At 39.1% G+C, this 22,193-nt stretch overlaps 2 protein-coding genes across 2 annotated transcripts; one reads left to right on the top strand and one right to left on the bottom strand.

The window, feature by feature from the left end:
* Positions 1–100: 100 nt before the first annotated feature.
* Positions 101–8,487, bottom strand: LOC129104574 (pyridoxal kinase-like). The gene is made up of 11 exons (XM_054615308.1): positions 8,241–8,487; positions 7,147–7,201; positions 3,353–3,457; positions 2,943–3,026; positions 2,409–2,443; positions 2,059–2,144; positions 1,810–1,855; positions 1,608–1,719; positions 1,368–1,504; positions 1,198–1,264; positions 101–745 (listed from the first exon to the last, which is right to left on the bottom strand). The coding sequence occupies exons 1-11, from the start codon at positions 8,319–8,321 to the stop codon at positions 618–620; spliced, it is 936 nt and encodes a 311-aa protein (XP_054471283.1). The 5' UTR covers positions 8,322–8,487; the 3' UTR covers positions 101–617.
* Positions 8,488–12,415: 3,928 nt separating this feature from the next.
* Positions 12,416–20,927, top strand: chpfa (chondroitin polymerizing factor a). Its single transcript, XM_054615060.1, has 4 exons — positions 12,416–12,886; positions 14,697–15,261; positions 16,894–17,076; positions 17,203–20,927. The coding sequence occupies exons 1-4, from the start codon at positions 12,597–12,599 to the stop codon at positions 18,463–18,465; spliced, it is 2,301 nt and encodes a 766-aa protein (XP_054471035.1). The 5' UTR covers positions 12,416–12,596; the 3' UTR covers positions 18,466–20,927.
* The last annotated feature ends 1,266 nt before the right edge of the window (positions 20,928–22,193 follow it).

Here is a 22,193-nt window from a genome sequence, read left to right on the forward strand (position 1 = left end):
TCCTCCTGGATGATCAGTCACCGCTCCTCCGTCTCCTCAGGGGACTGAGATGAGTCCAAAGTGAGCGTTGAAATAACAATCAGATGACAAAGAGTGCCTTTGTAGTATTTTATTTCTAATTAGAAAGAGGCAGAAGTTTACAGGATCACACAGAGCACAACAAAGTATGCACTGGCAAGCTCGCAAAGTAATGCACTGAAAAGAAAAGGCTTCACACCCTGAATATAAGGATAAAACAAGACAGGGGTGGTCAAGGCTATAATTCAGTGTCTGCAGACTGTTCTGATTTAGTATGTCTACTGATAAGGAGTAGGTTAGGGAGGGGAGCGTGAAGGTCAGAGGGGGAACAAGTCCACCTTTTGTACCGAGGTCTTTACCACCCTGCACCTGGCCTGAGGACATACATCCTTCAGAATCACTTCAAAACACAAAAGTGTTATTCACAGAGTATAACTAAAACCTAAAATTTGCCATTACAGCTTCCTCCGAGATTCTGTAAGGCAGAGACACGAGACCGTCTTTGATGTGAAAATCCTACATGTGTCTGACAGCCCGCCCAGATTTGAAGTCTATTTGTACCAACTAGATGTTAATGTCCACGGTTAACGTTACGGTCTTCAGCGTGAAGACTTTTGTGAAATCTTGGCTTCCACTACAACGACAGGATTCTCAATGTCGGCTTTGCTCTGAACCATCCTCAGCTCCAGTTGTGCAGGACTGGGCCTATTCCCAGGGCCGGCCATCTCTGAAAGAGAGAAGAGAAGAGCAGTTGAAAGAAAACACAAAGTTTAGGATTTGGGGTAACTGGTCAACCAAGCAGTAAAACAGTCATTCCTGTCTCAGTGAATGACTTAGGCTGTTAATCCTTTAGTTGCTTTTTACATTCAGTTATAAAAGCAACAGTGATGAAGTTACATGTGTGCCTCCTTCTACATGATCTACTTCTCAATACCTGATAGCAAAACCAAATCTGTGAGATGGCAAACTATGTAGAATATTGAAATCAACTAAAAAGTGCGTCTCAACAATTGTTATTTTTTGAGACAATGCTAGTGGCCTCTACATAATACACACTGGTATATTACTAATAAAAGAAGAAGGGAGCACACAGTGTTTCTTTGTGTCCAGTAACCAACTTCAAGACAAAGCAGAGAGATCACATGACAAACCGAAGCCATAAACACACACAATCCCTACCATTGGCATACGTTATGGTCCTTTTAATGACATGGTGCATGATGGAAACAGTCTTCTCACAGGCAGCCTGTGAAAAACAGAAGGAAGACAAGGTAACGAGCAAATTCATTTACTCATTTAAGCAGTGTATCGACAATTTTTGGATTAAAATGTTCAATTGTGCCACTGACCTTCAGGTCTTTAGGATGATGGTGGGTCCAGGCTAGCAACAGGGCAGCAAACAGGTCTCCTGTCCCCACAAATACAGCGTCCACTTTGGGGATGTCCATGCAGATTTTCTGACTGGTTTTCGTCCCATCGGCTTTCACTACAGCGAAGACACAATCCGAATAAAGAGTAAATTCACAAAATGTCTTATAAACAGCAGAAAGTAGACGTTCTGTCTGGAGAAAGTTGTTCTGGTACTTTACCTATGTTTTGGCTCCCGAGGGCCACCAGGAACTGGTCCCCACGTGTGGAGGGCAGGTCTGTGCTGGTGAGGACCACGGTCTCTGGACCCATTTTATGAAGCAAGTCCATCACCTGGAGGGGGGGGGGGGACACATTATAGCTTTCTTAGTCTTGGTGTCACAAACTAAATACAGCAAAGTGAAGAATATGTTTGATAATCACCTCAACAGCATCTTCCTCTGTGCGGATTTTCCTCCCAGTTAATAGCCTATTTAAAAACAGTGCAGTGGTTACAAATGTACCAATAAAGTATTCACCTGCATTGAATTATAACCAATGATACATCTTATATTGCTCAATATTAGCTAACATTGCCTTCTTAGTATCATCCCCTAATTCATTTCTACAGCTAGCTTCTACGTAGCATAGCGTACTATTAACTTTGTTTATGATGACTGGAAGTAAACTCACTCTGCTTCAAACTGGTTGGGGGTGAGGATGTCGGCCAAAGGCACTACTTTGTCCTTGTAGACCGGCAGCAGATACTCTGGAACATACTGAAACAGAAAGCAAAAACTTGGTTTTCCATGAAGTTTTTTTAACCTCCTCACAAGTGACACCAACCTTTTCAAACTTATGATTTCAAAAAGTGAAAACAAATAATTACAATATGAAAGAAATTGCCACGATACGTTGTATATACAGATTTCTTTGAAGGACTTTGTGCAGAAAAAGTACAAAAAGAGTAAATAGTACAGTAAACCCTCATCAGGTGTGTAGTGTAGAAATAGAAAAAGGGTAATTCGGTGTAAGATGCTTACCATAGCACCGTGGTCTCCCATAACAGGATCACAAACTGTGGAAAGACGACTTAAAAGTAAGCTTTGGACTATGTTAAGAACAAAGGTTGCACTCTGTTAGCGCTGTAACTAATTAATGTAAAGAACAAAAGTTAGACTGTTAGGGCTGAAAATAATGAGGGTCCATGTGCCAAAGCACAAAAAAATAATGAGTATTTGATCAACAAAAAAGATCAACTGTTTGGTCTGTAACATGTCATAAATGAATGTAAAGTGCCCATCATCAGTTCCTCGGTCTGGCAAACAGCTGGAAGCACAATGGTTTGCAGCTTACCATCATTTAATATAAAGAAAAGCTACAAATCATAACAAATAAGAAGATGGAAATGAGGAATCTTTAGCACTTTTGCTTGAAACGACTGACGTCTTATCAAAATAAATAGATGAATTATTACCATTTTCCTGTCAATCCGCTGATCGCTTCAATTAACCAGTATTGGTTATCAAAATTTGAAATGTGAACAATGTTAAAAAAAAAAAAAAAAGTATACTGACCATAAACCAAGCTGGGATTGGCCTTCTTCAGCTCCTGAATAATGTCAACCACCGTCTCCAGGAAGGACGTGTCTCTGCTGTAACCTTGGAGACGAACGTGTGAAGAAGAGAAAATGAGCCACTGTAAGTCTGTTTTACTCCAACTACTATTCAAAGTGTATCAATCCATCTATGGCAGCCCAGGTGGTCAAATCTAATATAGTGAGAAATGCAGGTACACTCGTGTGAGCACATCAATAACTTTAGGGGAAATTGTGCCCCTTTACTCCAAGTGCAATACTACATTGAGGCTTCCTGGGCCTATCGTTGAAGGACAATTTAGTATGTCTTCCAGTAAAGAGCAGAACAAAGCTGTAGCTGCTGAACATCCACATTTCTTTACTTTACAGTGATACACTGCTTGGACTCACCTGTGAGGATGTAGTCATAGCGGTTCACTTTATTGAGCTTGATGCCCTCATACAGCACATTTAGCTCTTCTGCTGTCAGCACCTGCCCTTTCCAATGGGCGTAGCCTGGGATTCAAGAGGGAGAGCAGAGGTTCAATATGACACAACATTTTAAAAGACGAAAGAAATCAAGATGTTTTATGACTTTCTTTGAGGATCCATAGAGACCATGACACACTGTTAAACCAAGAAAAACACCGTAATAATACATTATCCCTGCTGTGAATCAATCTGAAGTGTTTTCTTTTCTCTCCCCCTCCCCTCCTCCCTCCGCTGAGGTTCCTCTTCTCTACTCTGTGCAGAGTCCAGGGCGAAACAGGGGCCTCCACATGGATTGAATGGGATGCCTGTATCCTGGCTGCCACCCCCTCCCTCTTTCTTTGTCCCTCTTTTCCTCCACTGACCCAGAACTAACCCTCAAAAAGCTGTTCTGACTGCAAATGATTGGAGACAGAATGGACACAAACACACTTTTATGTGTATTCTTCATACTGTTCACACGGAGCCCAAACCTGACCCCGAGCCAGCGAGAGAGCACCTCCTGCAGTGAGGACTCAACAGAAAGCTTGAGGCAGGAAGGGGAACTTAATGCCTCCAATGAAAGTGAACATTTCTACATGTTTATTAGAAAGAGGATTATGAGAAGGATTACAGTCCACACAGTTGTGCAATTCACTCCACATGCTCAACACCGACTTGTTTCCTTTCACAGAAGAGCAGATGGTTTTATTGAATTAAGTGGTGCAAATGTCTCGTGCCCCTGTGGTGAAAGCACATTCTTCACATGCTTTGGCACATGGACCCCAGATTATTGTTGTGGAAATAATTGTATTTCCTGAATTCAAGCAAATATGCCTTTGCTCTATGTATTTAAACAGAGCATATAATGGAGTAATAATTCTCAGATGGGGGATTTAACACATACACAGCATCTGTGCATGTAGAATCCATAAAGTTCTACAAATGCAGCATGTCTGTTGTCAGCAGGACCTTTTATTAGCAGACTGCGTAAGTGCAAAAGGCCTCAGCGAAAAAGGCATCAGGGTTCAAAGGGTACATATGGAGAAAAACGATTATGAGAAGCATTTCCTTCACATTTTCCATCGTGACATAACTTGACACAACAATTATAATCCTATTCTTTCTGCAGGTGTTCCAGCCAGCAAGTTCTTTTATGTTGATTTCCTTAATGTTTGAGCATTTTTACCACCTCATTTCACAAAATGACTACAATTAAGCCAGTACGGTGTGTGGGATAATGATAGAGCTGTTGATTGATATGTAAACAAGACGATCAACAAAACCAGAGATAAAGATTTATGGCTTTCATCAACTTTTATACATTTGATCCACAGGATCTTGCGACATTAAGAGAGGGACAGATAATACGCAACACATGGTGTTTTGGGAAATAAGAAAGAAAATTTTGGAAAAATCTTGGGTAATGAAGTGTTGAAATCCAATGTGCAATCATCCTCTAACTGCCACTTGTGGTCACTGGTCAGCAAAGGTTACATGATGCGGTGGAAATTTCACAATTTACTAGACTAATACTATCTATCAATGTCCCGAGATGAGTCTCAATGAGCGTTGAAATAATGATCAAATGACAAATGAATGTCCTTGAGGTATTTTATTTCTTATAAGATAGAGACAGAGATTAACAGGGTCACAGGGACCCTGCCAAGCACTGAACTCAAGAGCAAGCTGCTCACCTCTGGTATATATGGGGAAATCACAGAGTAGGGGTGACCAGGTTTACAAATCAGTGTCTGCCGGCTCGGTTCTGAGTTAGCATCTCCTGACAATGAATGTGGGTATGAATATCAGTTGGGGAGGAAGGACAGAGGTGGGAGAAGGCCAAGGGGTGGGGGTATGAATGAGCAGGTGAGCAGTCACCCAGTGTAACTTAACATACAGTACATTTATATTACAGTACATCACATTACAGTACATATATGGTGCAAAACCTTTACACTGTATACTTCCAACATACACCAATATCATTTTCCATTACAATGACCTTCCTGAATCTTGTTTTTTTTAAAGATATTTTCCAATAAGACACTTGCTTAATTCTACTTAGAAATGTCTTAACAACCATTTCCCCCCCAAAGCTACCTATGTTCAATCTTGAAATAATTAATTTAAGGATTACATTTTAAAAACATTAACACACTTTGAAACTGAAATATTTCCAGTCTTCTTAGTTAATCTCCATTTGGAAATCCAGTTACCAGTTCAGCCTAGGATTATCCATATTTTTGGATGTATTTGTAATAAATGCTGTATAAAAAAATATTATGTCTGCCCCATGTTCAATCAATTCTGGTGATGCCTATGTGATTCTCTGTTTTTAAATGTGTGAGGTAGTCAGATGAGAAACAGCTGACAGTCAACTGAGAGTTATTATTAAAAAGGGCCATTGTACTGAGGGGGGGCTAAAGTATTTGACACATGATTGAATAATTGATTACATCAACCTTGTCATGAGGTCAGAGCTGTTGTCCTTATGTTACCTGATGATTTATAAGTCAAGGCATTCTGAAAGTCCTTTCACAGGACAACCATGTTTGTGTCTTCTCTCTGTGCAGCATGAAGTACAGCTAAATAGTAGACTAAAATATGTTTCTGAAAATGTTTGAGGCAAGAAGTAGGCAATACGGTAACAGAATGTCGATTCATATTTGAAAAGTGCTGCCTAGTTTGAAAGTTTAATAAAAGTTCACAAGCAGTGATATAAAAGCTGCATTTTCAATTACAAATTAAGATTTTTGGACACATTTAGAAAGTATTTAAAAAAGAAACAAACTAAACTTACATTAATAAATAGTATTTGTGTATGTACGTGTGTAAATGTATGTGTAAAGTTAATTAGTTTTTGTGTTACCCATTTATGCACTCCATAAGCTTGGGTTTTTCTTTGTTTGGAAAGTTAATTAGAGATGTAATTCTTTAATAAACTAAATTTAAGGACGAAACAAATGGTAGGCTACATTAATTGAAGCCCGATTGTGAAGAATATAATCTGATTGTTGCATCTTTTTGATTTCAACAGCTTACTCAATTGATCTAATCCTGCAAATTTTTCCCCGCTGCGGGACTAATAAAGGATTATCTTATTTTATCTACAGTACAGTATTTATACAAGACAACACACTCTCACATATACACCCAATGTAAAGTTCACTCAAAAGGAAGATAAACTAATCAGAGAGACAAGGTTCGTAGTAAACATTAACTTAAAACTCAGTAACTAATGACGTAAAGGATTGTATTTCACTGAGTCAGCTAAAGCATGCATGCATAAACCTCATCCAAAGGTTTATGTACTAGCAGGCAAAGAAAAGGAGCTGTGTGCAGTGATTAACTCTACTCGTCACACCGCTGACCCTCTCTGTTTCCTTTTTGTGTCCAGTTTGTCTCACTCAAACATGTTGTGCATGTCTTTGACAAATACGTTGAATGCATATCTTACCCAGTAAATCATTTCCAAAGCCAATGATTGATTTTTTTTAAATCTGCATGGTCTTTTTGGGCTAGGGGTCTTTGAGTGTGTCTTTGTGTGTGTGCTAAGATGCAAAAAACAACAAAAGCGTTACCGATCATTGCACTGCACCAGTAATAACAAAAACTCATAGCTTCATATTTGTATAAAAAAAAGTTGAGAGGGCCGAGTTGTTAAAAGAGTGGAAAATAACTCAATATACTTTGTGAAACTGAATAAAAAGCACTTCAAAAAGCACTCAGCCAACCTGTGTGATTGGAGAACTGCACAGAGTTGATAGAGTCCACTTCAAAGCCCAGCACCTGAGAAAAGAGAGATTAAGCAGCTGTTTCAACAGAGAACAAGAAGGAATTTATGAATTTCACTGTACTGTGGGAACTGCGGGGTGATTTACTATGAGAGCTGTTCAATGAGAAAACAACAGATTCACTGAAGCTTCTCACTGTCTTTTGTGGTCATTGAATGGACTGAGATCAGTTTTGGCATATTTTACACTTCATATAAATGATATTACATTCTAATACAGTCATGCAATGCTTTAGTTTTCTGAAGGTTTTTCTGTCTTAAAATGATCCGGAAGAGCTTCTGCTGGAAACTTGCTTGAGATAAGGACCATAAAATAGACATGTTTCAAATCAATCCATTCCATCATACAAAGAAACACCAACATCATTTGAATGATGCAAACATGATGTTCACTATAATGAATTTACTAACTCATGCTTGTTGTAAATCTCGCAAATGTAATTAACATGTGATTGAAAAGAAACCACTTGCTGTCTAGAGTGGGAAATCAAATTATAACATTCTGAAAAACTCAAATTCAATTTTTATATCCAGATATAAATGCAAAATTGTAATTCTGAAAATTGAGCCTACACCATGCAGAAACACTGGCATTATGCTTCAATGTCACCTTCTTCTGCATGAGGAAAAACAAATATTCCTATTGTTGTAATTCTATATAGACACACATATAGTTTGCACTGATTGCTACCTGTGTGTTTAGTAAGGAGGGGGAGATTGCAACTACATACTCTACATGATTCAATTTTTTTTTTATTATAGATTTTAGTGATATTTCTGTATTTAATTTTTTTCCCCCACAGACATTGTCCAATAAGCTAAGGTTAAGTGGGTCAAGTCAACTAATTGGAATACGGCCTATGATGTCTCAAGCAGTAGAGGAAAGGTTCATATAAGGTTGCACCATAAAAGGAACAAACCAGGAAGTCACTCTCTCCACAAAATGCATGTTCTGTATTTTTTATTTCTTTACCCTGTTTTATGCAATTGTCTAGTCTCTCTAGGAGCCACCTGGATGTTTGATCACATGCTCACCTGCAGAGGGAAGGTTGCAGACTTGTTCCCGACGTATCCTCTGACTACATGGCTCTGAATGGACAACACACGACACTCCATACCTGCGATGAACTACACGTGTGTTTTCAAAACCCCGAGCAGAGCAAAACAGACGTGATGGATATTAAAGCTGCATTAAAAAACGTGTACAGGGTCTGACACGCTGTGAGAGTGTGAGGAACAACTCGAGTATTGAAGGGCAGAAGCGGCGCTGCTGCTACTGACATTTAGATTTTATTCAGGCAGCTGTAAGGACACCTAAACTGGTGCGTTCACTGGCTCATGAGGAATGTGGGAGACCCCAGCTTCCTGACAGAAACAGTTCAACTTTCAGTTAGAAACATTTTTTATTTAAGTAGTTTTTATAATTAAATAAGCTCTTTTTTTTATTTTTTATTTTGACTTCCTGAAGCATAGGTAAAAAAAACTTAATGGGCAATATGCAGGGTCCACATGAATTCATGACAATAAAAACACTGTGCAATAATAGTTAAAATAGTTTTTTTTCTGTCTGTAAATATTATATTTCAGTTGTTGTGTTTTTCTACTGTTTTTGTTGCTTATTTATAATACTTATTTTTTTATTTCTTATTTTTTATCTTGTCTTCTTCTACTATGTCTCTTGTGTGCACTTTACTCTATGCTGCTGTAAGCCTGCAAATTTCCCCGCTGCGGGACTAATAAAGGATTCTTATCTTATCTTATCTTATCTTATCTTAATTCCAACAATATGTGTTTCCTTTGTTTGCACACATTTTACATTTTAAATACTCACCTGCTGTACATAGTAAAGTTTTCATTCCTTTTGTGTATTTTTATCTTGTATATTGTTGTTATTGTGTTTGTTGTTCACTGCTGCTGGCTGGCTGAGGGCTACCAAATGAAATTTCATTGTATCACTACAATGACAATAAACATCTCTTTATCTTTATATTTATCTTTAATCATTCCTCTTGTTAATACTGGCCTTTAACAGATCCATTCATAGTGCATTTTCAATTTAAATGATGGTGCCAAAATTCACAGCTCTCCAGCTGATGTCAGGCTTTTGCATTCTCAGTTATACAAATCACATTGATATATTCCCTATGTGACAGTTTCTTTTATATTTCATGTTCCCCAGTTTGTTGTGCTGGTGGTACAGTAACACAAAGAGTGTTTTTTTATGTACAACTTTGGAAGTCATTCACTTGATGTGTTTAATTCAGACTGCTGAAGCCTCATATTAGTTTCAGATAACATTTGGAATGTATTTTTTTTTTTACAGGGAACAAGGACTGGTTGGAAAAGGAAATTGATTTGGGAACAGATAACTTCTGGGCCAATATGAAAAGTAGGACTGATTACAACAAGAAACAACTGTTTCAATGTTTGTATGGGTACCTTACTATTGGTACTTAAACAATTGCAAATCTATCCTTTAATACTAGATGGACAGTTATTTATACCACGTATGTTAGCAAAGATATTAATAGTTGTGCCAAATTGATATTGCATTTCAAGAGCTTTGAGTGACCTCAGTATGCGTGTACAGTAAAATTATGAATATTACATTTTAAATGTGTTATGCGGTAACTATGCCCTTAAAATACACAGTTAATTAATATATACCATATTCAGAATACAGCACATACATTCTTACAAAGAGTCTAAAAAATAAAAATAAACAATTAAAACAATTTTCACAATCAGATTTTCCAACCTTCATGTATACAACAACACTAATAATTCACCAACAAAAAATAACCAATGAATACTATAATGCCCTTAGTATGTTAAGTGAGTTAGAGTTTTGGTAGTCTTTGTCAAATAGTCCACACCTGAAAGCATTTGGAAATCCAATATGAGAACATGACAAGGTGTCATTCTTAGTTTCTGAAGGATAAAAAAATGTCCCCACATTATAATAATAATTTGAATATGTTACACTGACTTACAGAAAAGACAATATAATAATGCAAAATAATGAACATAAAAATCGTTATCCACACATTGATTTGAAAGTATTCACTAATGTATGAAGCCAAATGTAAAATACTCTTAGTCATTGTTTATTCTGTAACTCCTTTAATAACCCTTTTATGATCCAAATTCAGATTAACTGAGGCAAGTATTTTGGTTACCACCAGAGGGCAGAAGAGAGCTGAGATACAATTTGTACCTCACTAAATGCAAAAGCCCAAGAAAACAAGAGGATGTAAACTTAAGATAACAATATTCCAAAAAAAGGACACTTTCTATATTTCAGTTTACTTTCAAAGATATGGAGGATGGAGGTCTCAGTGAGATCAATGGCAGCAAGTTTCAGATAAGGATTCAAAAAGATGCCGTTGAAGGATCGACTGCCAAGAAGCACACACTGGCCCTGACATCTGGGTGAAGAGCACAGAGGCCAAATAGAGAACAGCGAGAGCCAGGTGGATGAGCTGAAAGCTGAGTTGATCACTAAAATACACATGAAGCAGCTGCAGGGAGAGAGAGAGACATCTGGCGCAGACTGATTACTTGTCTTGTGGATCCTTAATATTGAATGTCTTCAGAAACTTGAGGTGTGTCAGTGCACTATTGTACTCATTTTAAACTCTGGATGAGTCAAAAATGAATGTGGTATCGATAAGGTGTATGGAAATTCAATGAAAAAACAATGATAGGTTTGTACATTTTGTAATAAAAATCCATATTCAGATCCAGATATTGTTCCAGATATTGTTTTTGATCACTCACAAAAGACACACAAAAATCAACCCTCTTCTCTTGTCCAGCCCAAAGCACAAACAGATCAGACACTCTTAAATCAAACATCTGAATCATACAAATTATACAACATTTATTGTACAGACAGATTGGATGTTATGAGTGCAAGAAAAAGTTATACAAGATAAAACCAGTTTGTATTATCATCACTGATGGTTTTATAGATGAGATTAGATACTAAAAGATGGAACTTGATCTGCAGTAAAAGTGCTAAAAGCAGTAGGAATTAAAAACAGTTGATGTTTGAAGTTTTTAAGAGCATGAAAATAATCCCTGTTGGTGTAAAGTGTTCTGTGTCCAAAACAGAGAGAGCACTGATGGCAGTGGGAGATAAAATCTGTGTATTCAGTGATGCCATCTATGAGTCTGCTAATGAAGGTTTTCATCAAGACAGGCATGCAGGTGCATGTCAGTCCCACAAAGACAGAGAAAGTATGCGCAACCTTTAGCCACACCGCACCCAAAATGCTCCATTACTGTGTTAGTAAAAGTCCTCCATTAAAAATGTGGGATGTACAGTACCAGTCAAATGTCTGGACACACCTTCTCATTCAATGGTTTTTCTTTATTTTTATTTTTTCCTACATTGTAGATTAATATTGAAGACATCCAAACTATGAAGGAACGCATATGGAATTATGTGGTAAACAAACAAATGCTCAACAAACCAGAATATGTTTTATATTTTACATTCTTCAAAGTAGTTGAATGAGAAGTTGTGTCCAAACTTTTGACTGGTACTGTATATCCAATTTAGGCTATGGTGTTTCAGATATTGCAATATTTCTTATGGCTAACAAGCAGTGTTTGTTGTACATGTTTTCGATATTCTTTCTGAGACAAATGAATTCTTACAACATCTAATTCAAACATGAAATACATTTGCATTAGTTCAAGCAAACTGTTATATATTATAAATTAGTATTAGCCTACTGTTCACATTACTGTTATGTGGAGGTCAAATGCAATGAAACCACAACTGACATATAAAAGGGTCAAACACAGTTTTGATAATGACAAATTCAATGGTTTGATAACTTTTTATGGTTTAATTATGGTTATAAGCAATTTGTTAACATTTACAAATGGTAATAGCTGTATGTAATGTCAGTTTACATAAAATTAACCACACAAACATGATTAAAACATTACTTTTGTACAGTTCAGTAAATATAACCCCCATATATGAATGGATGTCATCATATGCGCGTAAACACATGGAGGGACTTTGGGTTGCGTTCCAGTTCGCATTTCTCTGCGTGGGGGTCGTGTTGATTACCCCGTCCGCCCTGCGCAGCATGTGTTAATCCGCGCGTCCTGGAACTAGCCCCGCCTCTGACGTCATCGTCTGGCCGAGGGGAGGAGCCAGGCTGCAGCCACACTGACACGTACGAATCCTGCGTAAGATTTAAGGAGGAAGTTACATATTTTTACCTTAAGTTTGAACGCCAGCACGGCTTCCTTCGACTCTGACTCTGATGTAGGTGACCTGCAGGTGTAAGTCCACAGTTTGCACGCTTTTATTTTGAAGCAACACGCAGGGGGTGGGGTGGGTGGTGGTGGTGGGAGGCCGAGCACAAGATGAGATTCTCGGCGTGCGTTTCTGTGCTGCGGTCGGTCGGCCCGGTGGTGATCGGGATCTCTTTAGGCTTCACGCTGAGTTTATTGAGCGTGAACTGGACGGAGGAAGCGTGCTACCTGGACGGCAAGGAGGCTGAGGATGTCACCTCAGGTCAGGACGGGCTGCTCAAAGGAGCCAGAAAGCCCAACTCTATTTCTACAGGCAATGAGGTGGAGTCCGAGGAGGATTTGGAGCCCAGAATAGTCCCATATAAACAAGTCCAACAGGGTCCAACAAAGAAAGTGTTCAGGTAAGCCTTTGGATGTCTATTGGTCAAACACAGTCTGCAACCAGGCTCATAGCTCCACATCATTATAGGCTGAGGTCATAGGTCATCCTCAAGAGATGACTGACAATCATGTTGTTCTCATATAGGTGTCACTGGATTGTCATTATTATATTCCTTTATTGATCCCCATGGGGGAAATTCAAGTGTTGCAGCAGCTCAACTACACAGACACAGACAATAAATACACATACTATACAACAAAATAAAATAATGTGGGGGGTAATATTAATAGTAATATTAATGGAGCAACAATTCAACATCACACAAGGGTTTGTGTTTGAGTTAGATTCACATAGTTTATGTATTTCATTTCTAGGCTCACAAAAAGACAGCACAAGGGATGTAAATTATGAAAGCATCTCTATTCATGACTGGATTTGATATGTTTTTTGTATCGTTTTTGATTTGCATGTCAGTCAGTGCATTTACACTGGCTGATATGAAATGAAACATCAGAAAAAGATTCAGTCAGTAAAACAAAAACACACACAATGTAAACACAAATAGGAAGTTTTTGTGTTTTTACATTGTTTTCGAAGAAAATCCAACCTCAGACTAATCAAACAGAGATAAACTGAAGTTTAACCAGGATTAAAGTGATTTAATAAACAACTAAACCTGATATAAACTGAATTCAGTTGAGTAAGATTAATAATTCAATATTAATCTGACTGATATGAAATGAAAACATCAGAAAAAGATTCAGTCAGTAAAACAAAAACACACACAATGTAAACACAAATAGGAAGTTTTTGTGTTTTTACATTGTTTTCAAAGAAAATCCAACCTCAGACTAATCAAACAGAGATAAACTTTTAAAGTTTAACCAGGATTAAAGTGATTTAATAAAGAACTAAACCTGATATAAACTGAATTCAGTTGAGTAAGATTAATAATACATAACCAAATAGGCATAACCTGGTTTAATTCTGCAGTTTTTTCCCCCCCCTCTCCCTGGTGTCACTGGTCTTGATCAAATTGGCACAGAAAGTCTGATGGGATATGAAGTTTACAGCCCCACTTCATCAGCTGGTTTTATACCTGCCAACATTCATTGCCACAGAGCCCAGAGTATCTGCATTCTGGGCCATGGCCTCCATGCCTTACATTTACTTTGTAAACAGGCAGACATTTCCCAGATTTCTTCTGCATGGAGACCTTGTTTGAATGTTAGCCCTCTCACCCAAAGCGGTTGCTTTGCATTGCAATTCTGAGAAAAGAGACTTTTCACTGTGGAAAGAAAGTTCTACTGAGGGTATTTAAGCATTTCAGCATACAGGTTTCACAAGCATCAAGTGGTGTAATATAAGGATTATTTTCATTATTGATTAATTGTTTAGTTCAGGGAGTGTCAAACAGCGGTTAAAACATGCTCATTCTGTCCAACCCACAGTCCATAACTGCAATGAGGAAACACGATTCAAGTCCTTGCATGTTTACTTTTCCAGAGAGCTGATGGTTTTTCTTGTTAGTCTGTATGTTTGGATATTCAAAACCAGTCATGATTCCTGTGAAGTTTGGTGGGTCTAACCACAGATGTCTGCTTTTTATAAACTACTATTTTCAGTCATTATTATTCCCATTGATATCAAGATCAATTAATAAACTAAACATGAAAGTTATAGTAAGATAATAGTAGAGATAACGTATTTTTGTGTGATTGTAAGTTGAAGAATTGTTGGTGAAAGTTTGTTTTCTAGTTCTTTTAGTGTATTTTTATTTCAAATAATAATGAAGCATTTACTCAGTAGCTGTTTGGTGTCGTTTTCAGGGCTAAATACATAAGCACAGAGTTGGGGATGCGGGAGCGTCTGTTCGTCGGGGTCCTGACGTCCAAAAACACCATAAACACTCTGGGCGTAGCTGTCAATCGCACCATCAGCCATCACCTGGACTCTGTGATATTCTTCACCGGCATGCGCAACCGCAAAGTCCCTCACGGCATGTTTGTCGTCTCTCACGGCGACGAAAGGCTGATATGGAACATGTTTCAGAACATCAAATACATTCTAGACCATTACATCAACGAATACGACTGGTTTTACTTCGTCCAAGACGACGCCTACACCGAAGCGGACAGGATCAAAGGCCTGGTGGATCACCTGAGTATGGATCGAGAGCTGTACATGGGCAGTCCCGAGGAGTTCATAGGTGGAGAAATGGAAGGGAAGTACTGCTACGGAGGGTTCGGGTACATCCTGTCTCGAACCTTGCTCCTCCGGCTCCAGCCCTACCTGGAAAACTGCAGGAACGACATCCTGAGCGCAAGGCCCGACGAGTGGCTCGGACGATGCATCATTGATTACACGAGCACTAACTGCGTCAGTGAATTTCAGGTAGGTCGAGTCTATTCTCATGTGGGCACATGATCACACTGCATTTATTCAACACGACCTTTCTTTTTTCAATAATACACTATCTATTTATTTAAATCTATAAAAGTGTCTCGGCTTCTTAATGTTTGATGTTCAAAAGGAATAGAACGAGGCGGCTCGTCGTTAAAATGAATGATGAGCAACAGGGGAAAAAAAGATGCTCAGACTGTCACTCAGAACAGGGGGGGTATCCTTGTCCAAAGAAAAGAAACAAACTGTCAAGGAAGGCAGAAACTGTGCTTTGCCTCTGGGACAGCACTTAAAAGTGACAGACAGCTATATAAAAGTGTAATTACCATTCTAGAACAGAGGCGGTATTTATATTGCAGAGTAGATTGCTAATACCCTTTAGCCTTTTTCTTTTTTCTTCTCCTTGGCTCCAGGAGCAACACGGAATAGGTAAACAGCAGAGCGCCGCCCGAGTTCAGCCTTGCTTAGGTTCAATGGTGTGAAAATCCCCTGTGGGTCAACACGCTCTGCTCCTGTAATGTCATTAGCATTTAAGGTCAAAGAAGCTCTGCGGAGACCTGATCTGTCCCAGTGCCCTTCCAGCCGATTGTTTGTTGCATTCGGCAGCAGTCTGCTTCCTCCGTGCTAAAGTGTGTGGCCTTTGTAAACAAATTCAAATATATTTTTGGGAAGGTTATCAATGTGAATGTGTCCTTTTTACAATATATACACGCGGCCAGTGTTTTGTAGTTGAGTTATTCCACTGTCTTTTGCTTCCATTTTCCCCTTTTCTTGGCCACGACACAGTGCTGGAAACCATCTTGTTACACAGTTGAGAGAGTGTTGCATGGCTAAACTAAAGTGCCCGGAGCCAGAAGAGCTCCAGCAGTGCCCCCTGAATGAGGGAGGGGAGCGGGGGGGGTTGTTAAAAGGGCCTGGTGTGGCTGAAGAGAAACAGCCTGAACACAGAGCAAGACATCAATTTTTCTGTTAAGAGAGAACATTGATGACAATTAGGCACGGATAATGCTTCACTAAGTGTACCACTACAGGCTGTTGGCAAACATTAACAACAGAGTGGCCTCGCTGCTCGGTTAAGCTGCGTCTCCATTCTTTGTTTCTTTTAATAGCTTGATCAGATTGGATTCACTTTTTTTTTTTCTAATCACTCAGGCTCCTTAGGTGACTACTCTGTTTTCGGCTTAACTGACTGTGTCTTTAAGTGGGATTCTGGTGCCATTGCCAGTCATTTCTTATTGGGTTTCAACCTTAAATCCTTAACTGTTGCCTTTTTAACCTGATGCTGCCGCGATCATATTTCATTACGTATAAAAAGTGGCAAAAGTAAGATGAAATAAAGCATCTCTTTAACCTCATGTTCCCAAAACAAATCTCTTGACAATAGAAGGTTTTTGTACAACAATAGTATTCAATTCTTAGAAGATGAATCTCCGTCTACCCTTCACTATGTAATTATGGTTGACACCAGTCTGCTTGGCCCAAGATGCTCTCTAGATAGCGTGTGATGTTTGTTCGAATAGAAGTAGCACAGCGTAACAACTATGCTTGGAAAAACATAAAAGCATGTTTCTGTCATTCATGATTTAAGATGCCTCACGAAAAGACGTCTCTGTTTCCTCTCAGGGACTTCAGTACCACCATTATGAGTTGGGAAAAAACTCTGATCCAAGTAAAGAACAAAGTGAACAGTTCAAGAAAGCTCTGACTGTCCATCCAGTGTCCGACCCTGAACAGATGTACAGGCTGCACAGACACTTCACTGAGATGGAACTCCAGAAGACTTACGATGAGATTGCTAAGCTGCAGGTAAGCTGCTTTCAAGTGTCACAAATCACCCATGGTTCAGTCAAAAATAAAAAGCCTGGCTTGCCATTGCTGACCTCTGGCGCGTCAGTAAGTGTCTAGATATAAACGGTTGTTGTGTTTCCATAGGCAGAAATAAAAAACGTGAGCGTGGTTGCTTTTGACGGCAACCGAAGCTCCCAGTGGCCCGTCGGGATCAATCCACCTTTTGAACCGAAGTCCCGTTTTGAAGTCCTGAAGTGGGAACACTTTACAGAAGAGGAGATTTACTCGTGCATCGATGGCTCTCCAAAGTGTGAACTGCAGGGTATTGATCGCATGGATGTGGCTGATGTCATTGAGGTAGCCATGGTCGAGCTGAACAAGAAGTACAAGCCAATCCTTCACCTGAAGAAGCAGCAGCTGATTAACGGGTACAGGCGCTTCGACCCCGTCAGAGGAATGGAGTACACCTTGGATCTTCAGCTGGAGGTCGTGAACCAAAAAGGTCACAGCCGTTCCATTACCAAGCGAGTTCATCTGGTGCGACCTTTGAGTCGGATTGAGATCATCCCCATGCCCTATGTCACTGAGGCTACAAGGATTCACATCATTATGCCTCTTACTTCTCAGGACCGAAGCTCTGTCGACCATTTCCTGGAAATGTTTGCCTCAAATGCTTTTGAGACCAGTGAAAATGCAATCCTAACGTTCTTGTTTATTTATGACCCAGTGGAGGCGCAGCAAGTTAACCAGAATGATATATTCGCCGGTGTGAAGGCACAGATAAACACCTATGAACGCAAATACCCAACCGTAAAAATCCCCTGGATTAGTGTCAAGACGGAAACGCCATCCCAGATCAAGTTCATGGACATCATCTCCAAGAAGCACCCAGTTGACTCGCTGTTCTTCTTGGCCAATGTCAACACGAATGTCAATTCAGAATTTCTGAACCGCTGCCGCATGAACTCCATAAACAACTGGCAGGTGTTCTTCCCCATTCACTTCCAGGACTTTAACCCCGACGTGGCCTACCACAACCAGCAGCATCCAGCCACGGTGGATCTGATCAAGGACGCGGGCCATTTCGACCGCAGGGCATTCGAAGAAGCGTGCTTTTACAACTCTGACTACATGGCGACACGCACGCGAATGGTGGCGGACATCCAAGAGAACGAGGAGATCCTGGAGACCCTGGACATCTTCGACATGTTCTTGAAGTACTCGGGTCTGCACGTATTCAGGGCGGTGGAGCCGGCGTTGCACCAGCAGTACAGCTACCAAGCCTGCAACCCGCGACTGAGTGAAGACATCTACCACAGATGCGTGCAGAGCAACTTGGAAGGTCTGGGTTCTCGCTCCCAGCTCGCCATGCTGCTGTTTGAGCAAGAACAAGGCAACAGCACTTAAACACCAGTGGACTCCGGCTCTCCTGCTCCGTCTTTCAATGGATGAATATTGTCTTGATGCACGCTAGAATTTGGGACAACCCATTTCTGGAGGCTGAAGGATCATCGAAGATCGTTCGGTTTGTTAAAAGTTTTTAGTTAGTTTGGAAAAATGAATGCAGTACATTCCCAATGAAACCTTCCCTTAAATGTTTACAATACTTCTATGTACAGATGAGTTGCTTGAACCAAATGTTTCCGCTGCTCTGACGAATTTTGAAAGCTGCGTTAAGTTACTTTTGACCACTGGATGTCAGAAACTCACAGCAGCAGAGCCTTGACTTAGTGCTGGCTTATCCAGTCAATGTTTAAGATGTCAACTACACATCCAGAGGACACACGGCTACGTAGAATCAGAGTTACTAGCAGCAAAGCTTTCACATATATTTTTTCAAGTCAATAGAATTAATGTTAATATCAAAGATATTGTTTAATTAATGTATAGCTATGAATGTATAGCATATATATGGATATACATTAGTATATTGCACCAAATGTTGTGTGCTCCTTCACATTGAAACATTGAGCTTTTGAGTATTTACAAAAGCTCATCTTTTTGTGCCTTGTCACTGACTTTTCATATGCTGACTGTTTTGAAATGATCTTTTATGTTACACAGTTTTGCAGTTTACACCTTCAGGTAATGCACAGCTGACGTTTTTGCATTAGAACTTAAAGCATTAATAATATTTCTGAATGGGTGGGAGATGGTATCTTTCACTGTGGATAAAGTAATGCTACATAGTTAGGAGAACTGAATGGGTAGTTAACTTTACATTTTTTTAAAGGGGTCAGTCAAGATCCCAACCATCCACAGGTTGTATACGTGCCTCGAAGCAGGGAGGAAGTTGGTAGAGATTATCTTCTGCTGGTCTTCAGAGGTCATAGATGAAGACTAGTGTATTCCAGAAGTCTGCACATGACTTAAAGTTTTGTCCTTTAAAACCTTTTGATGTTGCACGAACATTTACATGCAGGAGGCAAAGGAGAATTATGAATAATGGGGTAAGTGTCTGAAGTGATGCCCAGGTGAATCCTTATAAAACAGGATTTAATAAGTTTAGAAATGATTGAAATTAAGAATGTATGAAACATCAAGTATAGCAGACATTTTTTTTATATATACTCTGAAAGAAGGTGTGGAAATGTTCCAAAGTATTTTTGGACTGTATTGTCAAAGTTTTTGTAAGTTATTGAATGATGCGCTCAGTTTTAGAAATGGTTGCTTTACCCAGTCGCAGTGCAGTCCAATGGGAGGCCTTTTCTACTTTACTGAGTGGTGGTTGTGGAGGTAGTTGTACTGGACACAAGAAAGTTATTCGTATGTTATAATGTGCAATATTACAGATAACACAACTGGCTTGATGTCCAATGGAGGGTGGGACTTTTAATTTCAAATGAATTTGCTGTAAGTAGAGCAGTGCGAGTCCATGACATTACATAACGTTAGACTGCTTTCCTTTCAATGTTAAGTAAATACACTGTAACTTTTTGACAAGACCTTTAATGTATTTTACTGACACCAGACACTTGTCATCATCAAATTTACTTTGAAATACATAAAATGAAGGCATGTCATTTTTATTTAACGTTAATTGGACGCAAACGTATTTATTGGAAACACTACATCCAGAGTGGTGCTCCTCGACACTGTTTGCTGTGTTTTCTGCCATGTGAACAAAGACCACAGAGGTCAATCTTTATAACGCATCTCTTTCTTGACGAGAGCAGAAGAGTACGACACTAATAATGTGCGCGTTTGGAAACCGAATCTTCCAAAAAAACCACTGTGAAAGATGGAGGGCTTAGATTACAGTATGAAGTTATCGTGGTGATCTGCGTCGTCTCTGCCTTCTCTAGACGTGAGAAGCTTAAAATTAAGCGAGCGTGGCAGATTAATCACCCAGTGTTGTTAGCACAGCCACCGTCGCTGGGTGAAGTCTCTTAAGTATTTTGTTCATAACTTATTTATCTGTCATTTCACTATGAATTATGCAGATTCTGAATACTTCCGCACTAACGGAGACTTTCATGACGCTCTCTGCGCATGTATAAATATTTTATAGATTCTATTTTTAAGCCTTTTGTAGCTTTATGTACACAGCGATTGATACTTTACTATTTTTGGTGACACAAAACATAAACTGTATCCTACTTTGTATTTTGTGCTTTGAAAATGACGTCATTTGACCACGAAGACGATTTAAAAAATATGTTTTTGTTACTCTCACTTTCAATCAAGTAAATCATTTAAAAAAGCAGGCAAATACATAGGCTCATTTTTAATTTCTATTGATGTTTGAATCGGTTAACATTGTTTTATGCATATGGGTACTAGTATAACCAAAGCAATACGTTTTAAATAATACTCATCACATTAAATTGTGTGCTGTAATTTCTAATGAACTGTGAACTATTGTAATTTTTAAATAAAGAGTATTTGAATATATTTTGTTGTCTTTTTTTTTTTTTAATAGAAAATAATATTCATAAGTCCAGTTTATCCTTTAGGTGTCAGCAAAAGAGCGTGTTTAATGTCTGCAGCACAGGTCCTCCACCAGGACTGACTGCCAGTCTCTGAGGTGAGCAGCGTTTCTGAACAGCATTTATAGATGATATTTCTAACACAAACATAAACGGTTATCTCATATATGTTCACAGCATGTGCTCAGTAGAACTGCAGTTAACATTCTTGCCCATGTCAGACTCGAGGTATTCCTGGTGTCTGGGTTGGGTAAAAACAGGGAAAATGTTGCAGCCTTAATAACAGCTTTAGTTATTTCAAGGGTCCGGGCACGCTGTAAAACCACATAACTACAGAGCAGCTGGCAGTTAATTATAAGTCATTATTTTGTACTTCGTTTTACGTTCGATCCCAGGACTTTCTCCTCCCACATGGGTACACAGTTGTTTCAAGTCCCCTAGAAACAAGAAGTTCTCAGTTTTCAGGACTATTCGGGTTCACCTGGAGGGTATTTTAAGAAGCAGAATTACACAAATTGCTAGACGTTAAGATGAATGGTCAATAAATCACTTCACTTATCCAAACTAGTAAATTACACTTTTTTTTCAAAGGCCTTCCGAGTGGTCCCATATTGAGATACCTTCAGTCTTTTTGTAACCTTGTATATCTTTTCCCAACAGATGTCACTGGGGGAAAAGGCTTTAAAGTGAGTGATAAAATTAAAATACATGTTGAGTGTGTGGAGAATAAATAGACAATGTGGACTTGAATTGGGCATCTGGATTTAGGAGGCACTGGTTTTATCAATCTAAACTTTAATAGTTATCGTATTTACCATATTTAACATTTATAAAATGTGTTCTAACAGAGGAAAAATAATCACAAGATCACACATCTGTACAAAATGTAAGCGTTGCTTGTTGCTGCTGTGATGGTACATTTCCTTGTCTGTCAGATGTGGGATGGAATTCCTTCTTAGGAAAACCTTTCTTCCTAATAAGGAATTCCTGACAGCTGCTTGTGTCACCCTGCATTCGTTATTTTTTTCTCTACTCAGATGACCTCTCAGACCTCTGCCGAAGAACAAACGGCTGAAAGAGGACAGATCAAAAAATGAACATAAGTGGCATGTTGGATTAAATAGATTTTTCACAGATAATGTAATAAGCACATATAGCACTGCATGTGACTGAATGTCATGGAGCTATAAAAAGGACAGACCCAAG

Source organism: Anoplopoma fimbria, chromosome 16, assembly GCF_027596085.1.
Source record: "Anoplopoma fimbria isolate UVic2021 breed Golden Eagle Sablefish chromosome 16, Afim_UVic_2022, whole genome shotgun sequence".
Classification (NCBI taxonomy): Eukaryota; Metazoa; Chordata; class Actinopteri; order Perciformes; family Anoplopomatidae; genus Anoplopoma; species Anoplopoma fimbria.

Bases quoted from the DNA above. Each gene is read 5' to 3' on its own strand.
- LOC129104574 (XM_054615308.1), bottom strand. From the start codon at position 8,321: ATGGAGTGTCGTGTGTTGTCCATTCAGAGCCATGTAGTCAGAGGATAC. The intron at 1,505-1,607 runs GTAAAGTACCAG...TCTTCGCTGTAG, and splicing joins CCTCGGGAGCCAAAACATAG to TGAAAGCCGATGGGACGAAA. The intron at 746-1,197 runs GTAGGGATTGTG...TCTCTCTTTCAG, and splicing joins GACCATAACGTATGCCAATG to AGATGGCCGGCCCTGGGAAT.
- chpfa (XM_054615060.1), top strand. From the start codon at position 12,597: ATGAGATTCTCGGCGTGCGTTTCTGTGCTGCGGTCGGTCGGCCCGGTG. The intron at 12,887-14,696 runs GTAAGCCTTTGG...TGTCGTTTTCAG, and splicing joins CCAACAAAGAAAGTGTTCAG to GGCTAAATACATAAGCACAG. The intron at 17,077-17,202 runs GTAAGCTGCTTT...GTGTTTCCATAG, and splicing joins ATGAGATTGCTAAGCTGCAG to GCAGAAATAAAAAACGTGAG.